This window comes from Pipra filicauda, unplaced genomic scaffold (genome assembly GCF_003945595.2).
Source record: "Pipra filicauda isolate LSUMZ 115617 unplaced genomic scaffold, ASM394559v2 scaffold264_size1072897_pilon, whole genome shotgun sequence".
In the NCBI taxonomy this organism is placed as follows: domain Eukaryota; kingdom Metazoa; phylum Chordata; class Aves; order Passeriformes; family Pipridae; genus Pipra; species Pipra filicauda.
In genome coordinates this window covers 787,678-797,659 of record NW_024104381.1, presented here as the reverse complement: position 1 = coordinate 797,659, position 9,982 = coordinate 787,678, and the positions used below count along the sequence as shown (strand labels likewise).

Below are 9,982 nucleotides of genomic sequence, written 5' to 3'. Positions count from 1 at the left end.
TGTCGCTGCTCGCACCAGGATTGTGCAACCCCTCGCACAAGGATCATGAGCGCCCTTGCATGACGCTTTTAAATCCCTAATTTATTTGCAAATACACGTGGGCAATTCCCCCAAACCGAAGGAACCCGGAGCTGTTCACACGCAGCTCCTTGTTCTGCACGTCCTGCTCCAAACTGGTTCCTGAAGCCTCCAGCCACCACAGCAGCTCAGCCCTGGAGTCTCTCGAGCTGAGCACATGGTGCAGCCTGAAATTCTCCCACTCATCCCAGTTTTCCCAGCCAGCCCCAGCAGGCATCCGGGTCCCATTAAAAAAAAAAAACAACCCCAGTTTGTCATTGCTGCAATCCAAAGTCTCCGAGCACATCAGGAAGTGCCTGAAAAAAGAAAAGCTGTGCCAGCCCCTGCTCAGCTGCAGCCAGAGGAGACACGAGGCAGCTGGATTTGCAGCCCTTTATTCACTACTTATCACCCCGCACAGATCCAAAGGAGGAGAAGGTGTTCCAGGGACAAATTCTGCCATGGGTGATGCTCAGCATCCCTAAGTTGCCAGGGCAAAGCCAACTCTGTTGTTGGCCATGTCAAAGATGGAGTAATACTGCCTGAGGAAGAGGTTGCCGAGGATCCAGAGGGGCTGGCCACTGGCAGAGGGCACATAAGTGCTCTCGACCCCCACGGTGCAGATGCCATCGTTCTGTTGGGGGAAAAAGAGCAAATTTCAGCTCCAGTGAGGAGCTGCTCTGGCTGGGAACAGGATCCCTGACAGGCAGCAAAAGCACCATGGAATCGGGTGCTGGAGGCCTCTGTGCCTGAGAAGAAACTCAGATTTTCTCCCGAGCAGAACTGCCCTGGGATGGCAAAGACCTGTTGGGAATGGTCAAATCCCACCTACCTCTAGGACATAGACAGTGGGAGGCAGCGACAACCAGGCCCCACTGATGGCAAAGTAGAGGGTGGGCATGTTTGGGACACTGCTGCAGTCAACGAGGAACTGCAAGAGAGGCAAAGAGGGGCAGAGGGGTCAGGACCCCCGGGCTGGCACTGGCCTTATGCCGGTGACCACACTCCTTAAGGGTCAGCACAGCTCTGATGGTGCCAGGTTTGTGCTGCCCCACACTTGTCACGTTTGGAAGAATTATTTCCGTTTCACAGCACTGCAGGGCTGTTCCAGGTGAGATGTTTTGCTCCCGGGTGTGTCCTTGTCCCTCAGCATCACCCGGTGCCTCCTGCCCACCTACCCCGTAGTCGCTCTCCTCTGCGCCCAGCGCCTGCAGCAGGGCTGGCATGAACTGCCCTGGGATGGTCAGCAGGAATGTCCCAGTGTCCACAATGCCGTGACAGCCTTGGCTGCACCAGCTGGTGACTGAATACCCAATGGAGAACCTGGAGAACCAGCAGGAAAGGCATCAGAAAAGGCTGCCCCGCTCCAAGACCCTCCCTGAGCTGTGGGGCAGCACTTACTCCTCGATACTGATCTTCCAGTACAATTCCTGGACCACAGGAGCCCATAAAACCTCCCCGGAGTACAGCTGGGGGTCAACTCCCCCCAGGATGACTTCCCCACCGTAACTATATGTTGGGTTGCTGGAAAGACACAAAATGAGACCCAAAATCAGGTAGGATGATCCACAGGAAGCGCTGGAGCACAGAGGTGAGTGGGGAGAAGGTGAGGATACCGGAAAGGATGGACCCACGCTGCGCCCGTGGAAGAGGGACCCACTGCCAGAGGTCTCACCGGGAGAAGTAGAAGCTGAAGATGGGTTCACTGAGCTGGTTCTGCTGCAGCATGTTCTGCATCAGCGTGTTGAAACCACTGATGGCAACGCCTGGGTAAGCCATGCCCAAAATCCCATCAAAATCCAGGTAGTAAAAGGGTCTGCTGGGCTCGTACAGGCTCAGGCCAAACTCCTGGTTCCTGATGATGATGTTCTGGATCTAGAGGGAGAGGGAAGTTTGGTCACAAAGGCAAATCTACACTGGGAGATGCTGAGCTCATCCCCATCGCCGATGGGGTCGGGAGCAGCCTGACTCACAGTCTTTGTCTCATCACTCATTATTTCATAAAAATACTCACTAAATGGTTTTGCCTCTTAAATTAATTAAAAACCAGGGCCTCTTAAAGGAATTTAAAATCACATTTTCACATCTCTTATGTCCTGTAAGGACAAAGCTCAGATGTATATAAAGCAAATTCTTGTGGCCAAAGGTATCCCTTATCCCAAACCAGGGGTGGAAAGCCCAGAGGACTCGGGATGAGTTTGTTTGCAGATCCCAGTGTTGGAGTAAATTCATGCTGACACACCTTAAACTAACCCCCAGAATGAGAAGGTACTTTCAGCTACTCCCCGAGTTTTTAAGCAAATTAGACTGATTGTAACCACAGGCACCTCTTACCCTGATGCAGCCACACACCAACAGGTCAGGAGTCACTTACTGTCACCGTGTCATATCCCAGCACCACCGACAGGTCCCCGAACCCGTATCTCAGGGTGTAGGTCACGTCGGTGCCCAGGAAGGTGGACGACAGGCTGTGGTTGAACCTGGTGTGATCCTCTGCACAGAGAGAAGGTCACAGCCCCCAGGTCACATCCTGCCCTCACCTCAGCACCCCTGTCCCCACAGGGGCCCCAGCACGAGGCTTTGCAGGGAAGGGACCGTCCAAACCCAGCCCCGCGGTGTCACCGAGCGGAGCAGACACCAAACCCCCCCAGCTCTCACTGTTTCCCTGTCACAGCTCCAGGGAGCACTGAGGAGGGGGGTTCCAGCCCCCTTGGCACAGCTGTGTCCCCCAGGGGTGCTCACCACAGGCTGGACTCTGGCAGTAGGTGGAGGGAACCCACAGGTTGGAAGAGCCGGTGTCGAAGATCACCAGGAAATTCTGGGGAGGGGTCCCGATGCTGACCTCCCCAAAGTAGAAGGTCTGTGAGCAAGAGTGGGAGTGGATTTCTGTTTCTGCCTGGTTTTTCCAATGATTTTTCAGCCCTGTGTCCCCTGCTAGACACCCAAACTGCTGTGGGGCCATAGGAAAGGCTCGTGGTCCTTGTGGGACAGTGATTTGCCTTTGACACAGAGGAGCAAGGCCAGGAGCAGTAGCTCTGCCCTAGAACCATCAACTCTGCTTTTCCTGAGAAGGCATTTCCCTGTTCCAGTTCAGGAACTGGTGCCTCCTGCCCTCCTCTCCCAGCATCACCCAGCCCTTGGAGCCAGGCTAAACCCCAGCAAAACCCCTGCCTGCACCCAGCACAGCCCCTCGGTGGGGAGTGGGGAGGGAGCCAAGCCCCCACTGCAGAGCTTCCCCCAGCCAGCCAGGAAAGCAGGAGGGCATCCCAAAAAACACCCGAGGGTGGCTCAGAGGAGGCAGGAAAAGCTTTAGCACTTACATCCAGGTAGTTCATGAGAGGTTCATAAGCCACAGCACCACTGAGCTGGTATTTCCTCCCCGGGTCCCCTCTGAGGTTGTTCAGGAAACCCTCTGGCAGCCCCTTCTCTCTCATCACCTCCCGGATGGACCTGCCCCTCCTCAGGGGGATCCTGTGGGATGCAGGAGGCAGCGAGATCCCGAGTGGCCCCATCCCTTTGTGCCCCCCCCCGTGCTGAGACCCTGCCCCTCACCCCCCTGCCCAGGACCCACCTGAGCGTCCCCTCCCCGAGCGGGAGGCAGAGCAGGGCCAGCGCCAGCCCCCACATGGTCCCTGGTGCCGGTGGCTCCGTGGCAGCTCCTGTGCCAGGCAGGGTGTATTTAGCCAGAGCCGTGCCCAGCTCCTGCTCCAGACACCCCTTTGCCCTATCGCTGCTCCCACCCTCCACCAACGCCCGCGGGCTGTTAATCACGGCAGCCGCCCTGATTGCCCTCCTGGCCAGGCTGCTGGGGCACCCAGAGGTTGGCCACTGCCTCTGAGACCAAGTAAGTGGCACCTGATAAAAAGCAAAATCCTGTGGTTATTAACAAGCTCAAGTCTTTTCTCTTGCCCTCAGCACCGGCTCGATCTTTCCAGAAAACAAAGGCAAAACACACCCCTCATAGCAGATGGAAATTCCTGCTGCTGGCATTCCAGGGATGGCCAGGAGCAGCCCTGCTGTCCCCTGCTGCAGGTGCCTGCAGAGCCCCAGTCCCTGCTGACAGGGGCCCCCATTCCCATCCAAGTCATGGAATGATGTTTGAAGCCTGCAGCAGCTCAGGAAACCCCTCAGCATCTTTCCTCCTCCATCACATCCTGATGGATCTGCCTCAGCTTGGACAGACCCTGCAGGGAGCAAAGGGAAGAGCAAAGATCAGCAGGGATGTGGTCGGCCCTCACCTGTCCCCTCCTGCCACTGCCCCATTTCCACCAGAAACCTCCCAGTCCATGGGGAGGAGGGAAGCCCTTCCCTGCTGCCCGCGCCCACTTAATCTCCTCTCCCTGCACTCAGCCTGTGTCAATATTTTGACACAAAGCACAGAGCAGTTTGTGTCCTTCCCCCGTTAAATGACAGAGCTGTGAATACATCTGATAACGAGAAAGAGCTCCTACAAAACGAGTCTGGATCCCAGGAAGGAGCAGGGTTACCCAACCTCCCCCGCCCAAGGGGTTTCCCATCCCCTTCGGCCACACCACAGTTCTGGTGCAGTTTTACCTGAGTGAATAGCCCTGCTTCAGGGGTTAGGGGTCATTTGGGTGTCATGACTCACCTCACATTCCAACTTGGACTTAAAGCACAGGACTTTGGTAAACCTTTTCCAGCTGCAAGGAAGGTCAGGGGCTTCCCACATGAGTTTTCCCGGTGCCCAGGATGAGGGTTGGAGGTGGGGACTGACCAGCCCTGTGGCTTTGTCCTCAGCCCTGGAGTTTGTCACAGCACTTACCTTGCTGGAGAAAGGGAGTCTGAGACCTGTAACCCATCAGTTTGTGCTCGGCCATCGCTCAACAAACCCGGGAGGTCAGAGGTGATTTGGGATGTTGTGGTTTATTTGTTACAGGAGACACCGTGAGGAGACCCTCACACGGGAATCCCGAGGGATGGGGAGTCATGTGGGCAAGTAAAGGAACATTAGAGGTCCCTGGGAATGCCGTGGCACTCGGGCAGTGCTGGGCCAGGAGAGGGGACGGGTGGTGCTGCCCCACTGCTCTACGCCGAGCGGGCGAAGCCGACCCGGCTGTAAGCTGTGTCAAAGATGGTGTAATACTCCTTGAGGAAGACGTCACCCAGGATCCAGAGCGGCTGCGTGTCCTGGGAGGGCAGGTAGGTGACCTCGATCCCAAGGGTGCAGTAGCCATTGGTCTGTAAGAGGGGAACAACAGGGAGTCAAACAGGCACCGGCACCCTCCAGCTGCACTGCAGGGAGGGAGAACATCACTGCTGGCCAAGGAGCTCCAGGGACATCACTGCTGGCCAAGGAGCTCCAGGGACATCACTGCTGGCCAAGGAGCTCCAGGGACATCACTGCTGGCCAAGGAGCTCCGGGTCCTCCCCAGGCCCTCTGGGACTCAGCAGGAGGAGCCCCTCAGCTGGTACGCACGTTCAGGACGTAGGAGGAGGGGTAGAGCGGGAGCTGAGCACCACTGATGGTGAAGGTGATGGGGGGCATGTTCTCGATCTCCTCGCAGTCCACTGCATACTGTGGAGAGAGGGAGAAGAGGAGATAGTGGGTGGGACAGCACCCACAGTGAGGGGAGAGATACCCTCATATGCCAGGGGGACACAAACTTCATCCCATGGCAGTGCCACATCATGGAATCACAGAGTAGTTTGGGTTGGAAGAGACGTTAAAGTTCATCCAGTTCCACCCCCTGCCACGGGCAGGGACACCTTCCCCTAGCCCAGGTTGCTCCAAACTCCATCCAGCCTGACCCTGAACACTTTCAGGGATGAGGCAGCCACACCTTCTCTGGGAAACTTGTGCCAGTGTCTTACAACCTCTCAGGGAACAAATTCTTCCTAATATCCCACCTAAACATATTCTCTTTCAGTTTGAACCAATTTCCCCTTGTCCTGTCACTACAGTTCCTGATGCAGAGTCCCTTTCTTGCTTCCTTGAAGTCCTTTCAGATACTGAAGGGAAGAGGCTGTGAGGTCTCCACACAACCTTCTGTTCTCCAGGCTGAATAGCCCCAACTTTCCCAGCCTGAAAAGACTTCAGGGAAGGATGTGACTTCATCCCCCCTGACACACCTGCAGTACCATGTTCTGCAGGTGCCACATAGGTTTTGTGGGACCTGGTTGAGCCCACAGCTCTGACTCCCATGCAAGGCTCCCACTGCTCCACACCCTCCCCAGAATGCCTGCACTCACTCCATAGCTGGTCTCCTGGGCACCCAGGGCCTGGAGGATGCTCTCGATGTACTCCTGGGGCACAGTCAGGAGGAACGTCCCCGTGTCCACGATGGCCTGGCAGCCCTGGCTGCAGCAGCCTGTCACTGACTGCCCAACAGCAAACCTGGGAGGAGAACAGTGGGAATGACATCGCTTGAGGCACCCGCAGGCACCTAAACATGCCTTGGCTTGATCTGTCACTCTGGGGTGCTCTGAAATGCATCCAGCCTGGAGCCTGTGCCTGCTGGAGAGTGCAGCTGCACCTGGGGGACAGCTGTGCCCCCTCCTTCCATGAGCTGCCCAGGGGATGATGCCCAGAGGCACAAACACCACTCACTCCTCAACTGTGACCTGCCAGTAGAGCTCCTGGGTCACCGGTGCCCACGTGATGGCCCCGTGGAAGAGCCGAGGGTCGATCCCCCCGAGAACCAGCTCTCCCCCGTACTGGTAGGTGGGTTGGCTGCAAAATCAGAGACACAGCAGCAGAGATCAGGATGTACAGAGCTCAGTGTGATGTACATGGGCTAGAGAGGGATAAACCCAGAAGGAACACTCCTGGGGACAGGCAGGGGACACAGTGCAGGGGACACAGTGCGGGGGACACAGTGCGGGGGACACAGTGCGGGGGACACAGTGCAGGGGACACAGTGTGGGGGACACAGTGTGGGGGACACAGTGTGGGGGACACAGTGCGGGGGACACAGTGTGGGGGACACAGTGCAGGGGACACAGTGCAGGGGACACAGTGTAGGGGACACAGTGTGGGGGACACAGTGCCGAGCGTCCCGGCGGGTTTTTACCGTGAGAAGTAGAAGCTGAAGATGGGCTCGGCGAGCTGGTCCTGCTGCAGCATTCCCTGCACGGCCGTGGGCATCCCTCCCACTGCCAGGGAGGGGAAGGCCATTCCCAGGATTCCGTCAAAATCGGCAAAGTAGAAAGGCTGGGTTGGCTCTTCCTGGCTGAGCCCGAAATCCTGGTTTGTGACGGTGATGTTCTGGATCTGGAGGGGAAGGGGAGGCCAGGTCAGCAAGGCAAACCTGAGCAGCCTTGGGAGGGGTGGATGGTGCTCTGGAAGCCCAAGAGCACTGCAGATTAACAGCTGGTGAGAACAGCACCAGGCAGCAGGGAAAATCAGCAGGAATTGGGTTAAAACACAGTCGAAGCCCAGCTGGGTGACTGAGGGTGGCAATAACCACTTTGCACCCACACTTTGCCCAAGTGTTGGCTACATAAAATCTGCTCTTGGGCTGTCCTGGGGCTCCTTCCATCGGGACACCCAGCTGGGACAGGACAAGGCCGGGGTCCCTCACCCTGAGTGTGTCGGAGCCCAGCACGACGGTGACGGAGCCGCTGCCGTAGGTCACGGTGAGGGACCGGCCATTGGGGGTGAAGGTGTTGGACTCACTGGGCTTGAACTTGGCGTGATTGACTGGGAGAGAGAGGAGGGGAAATCCTGGGCATGTGCTCGTCTGGCTGCGGTGGGATTTCACTGCCAGTCACTCCGTTGGGACAACGCCCGGGAAAGCAGCTTCCCCGGCAGGGAGCAAGTCCTGAAGGGCAGAACAGGCTGTTCCTCTGCCTTGTGGGACTCTCTCAGGCAGGGTTTGCATCCCAGTTTTGCCTGGATCCCTCTCCAGGGATCACAACCACAGCAGCCACCCAGCAAAGCCATTGGCAGTGAAATCCCCGTCGCTCTCCCACTGGCAGAGTGTTCCATGGGGTGAGCTGTGCTGGGAGCAGGACATCAGCTCCACTAGTCCTGGCTTTGCTCTTCCCTCTGCCCGGCTACGGAAGGTCAGGCACCACCACTGAGATTTCTGGGATGGCCGTAGGGATTTGTCCACCTTCGTTAGCCAGGCAGAGGGCTCTGTGCTTCCCAGGGAAGGCATCAACCAGCACCAGGGAGCAGCTATCCCAGATCAGAATCCTGGGATCATTTCTGGTCTGGCACTGTGTTGTCCCTGACACAACTGGGCTATGCAGTGCCCCAGGGTAGTAGCTACTATTAACTGCTACTACAGGCAGTAGTAGTAGCTCAACTCCCAGCACACCAGGGGTACTCACAGCAGGCTGGACTCTTGCAGTCGATGGAGGGCACCCAAAAGTTGGAGGAGCCGGTGTCAAAGAGCACCAAGAACTTTTGGGGAGGGGTCCCGATGCTGATCTCCCCGAAGTAGGAGGACTGCAGAGAAGAGAGGGGGCACCTGCATTGGCCACAGGGTCAGGAACAGAGCAGGCTCTCACCTGGCATCCCACTGCCTTGCAGGGAGGTGAGGAATGCCAGGCTCACTCTTGCCCATAACCAACCAGCCAGGAGCAGACTGAGCTCTCATCCTGCTTTTTCTCCCCAGAAATGAAATATGAAATAATTGCTGTGTTTTTGTTACATACAGAAAGGTTTTTGTGACTGGGGAAAAACTTCCCTGAAGTCTAAACCAGAAGCTTAGAAGAGTGGGAGAAAAGCAGTTTCTCACTCCTGGAGGCTCTGGGGTGACCAGATCACTCCAGCAGCTGGGAAGGGGGAGGGAAAGGGGAATGGGGTGTGCAGAGAGGCAGCGAGAGGGGAGCCTGGGGTACTCACATCCAGGTGGTTGGTTATCGGCTGGTTCACAACGTAGCCCTTTTTGGAGCTGTATTTCTTAACTGGATCATACTTAATTTTCTTCAGGTAGTCATCCAGCACTCCAGCTGCCCTCATCTTCTCCCGTATGGACTCGCCTTTCTTCAGATTGATTCTGCACAGAGGGAGGAAAAAACCCAACAAAACACGGCAGGAAATCAGGAGAAGATTTGGGCATTTTCAAATGCTCAGTTCTCTGGACTCAGTCAAACCCTGCCACAACAGGAGCCCTCCAGGTGCCCGGGGATGCCCTCCAGGGAGAGATGCAGCCTGGGCTGGGATCACAGTGTGGCGATGCTGGAGGCTGGAGCCGCTCCCGGCCGGGTGCCCTGCAGGTCAGGGCTGCAGCCGGGCTCTGTTCTCCGCCCTCTCCCGCTCCTCCTGCCACAGGACACCCACCTCACCACCCCCTCTGCGAGCTGGAGACACGCCAGGGCCAGGACGAGCCCCTTCATGGTGCCGAGCTGTCCACGCACACCCCGGGGCGACAGCGGCGGCCGGGCCGGGCGGGCTCCCGGCTTTTATAGCGGGAGGCAGCGCCTGCCCTTATCTGCTGACCTCCCTTTTCCATTCCCATCGGGCACCCCCGGCCTCAAGGGCTTCTTTGTGCTTCGGGGCCACGAGGCTCGCGAGGAGCCTGTGCCCTCAGCGGGCAGATCTCTGGGCCCCGCTGGGGAGATCAAAGCGCTGCCATCGATAAGGGGTCAGAGCTTATCGGGGCCGGGGGACCCGACGTCACCGCCGGCCGATATCTGCGCTCGCCAGAACCTGTTCAAACCTTTGCCCGGGACAAAGGCGCTCTTGGCGCGGGATGGAAGCGCTTTGGTCTGCCCTCCTTCCGCCCGGGTGCAGGGAGGGATGGCTGCCACCGGCCAGGCTTTCCCAGGACACGGGGCAAAGAGCTGGAGAGCACCGGGATCCCTCTCTTGCCTTGTCCTGGATGGTCTCCAGTGCTGCTCTGCCTTCAGTCCTTCTCCTCTCCAGCAGCCTCCCAGCCCTTCGCTCTCCTCTCCTCCAGGAGAAGAGCTTGTTTCCATGTCATGCACCTTTCACTATCTGGACAGAAATCACATG

The 9,982-nt window shown here is 57.5% G+C and overlaps 2 protein-coding genes across 3 annotated transcripts; both read right to left on the bottom strand.

The window, feature by feature from the left end:
* Positions 1-492: 492 nt before the first annotated feature.
* LOC114001641 (pepsin B-like) lies at positions 493-3,684 on the bottom strand. 2 transcript variants are annotated; one of them, XM_027746946.2, is made up of 9 exons: positions 3,629-3,684; positions 3,378-3,528; positions 2,800-2,917; positions 2,432-2,550; positions 1,733-1,932; positions 1,459-1,581; positions 1,236-1,380; positions 890-988; positions 493-691 (listed from the first exon to the last, which is right to left on the bottom strand). In XM_027746946.2, the coding sequence occupies exons 1-9, from the start codon at positions 3,682-3,684 to the stop codon at positions 539-541; spliced, it is 1,164 nt and encodes a 387-aa protein (XP_027602747.2). In that variant the 3' UTR covers positions 493-538. The 2 variants fall into 2 exon arrangements, with proteins under 2 accessions (XP_027602747.2, XP_027602746.2); XM_027746945.2 differs by lacking the exon at positions 493-691 and having other exon boundaries at positions 978-1,380.
* A 978-nt stretch (positions 3,685-4,662) lies between these two features.
* Positions 4,663-9,363, bottom strand: LOC114001692 (pepsin B). The gene is made up of 9 exons (XM_039382316.1): positions 9,308-9,363; positions 8,870-9,029; positions 8,353-8,470; positions 7,599-7,717; positions 7,089-7,288; positions 6,626-6,748; positions 6,268-6,412; positions 5,495-5,593; positions 4,663-5,256 (listed from the first exon to the last, which is right to left on the bottom strand). Exons 1-9 carry the CDS (start codon positions 9,361-9,363, stop codon positions 5,104-5,106), a joined length of 1,173 nt encoding a protein of 390 aa, XP_039238250.1. The 3' UTR covers positions 4,663-5,103.
* Positions 9,364-9,982: the final 619 nt, after the last annotated feature.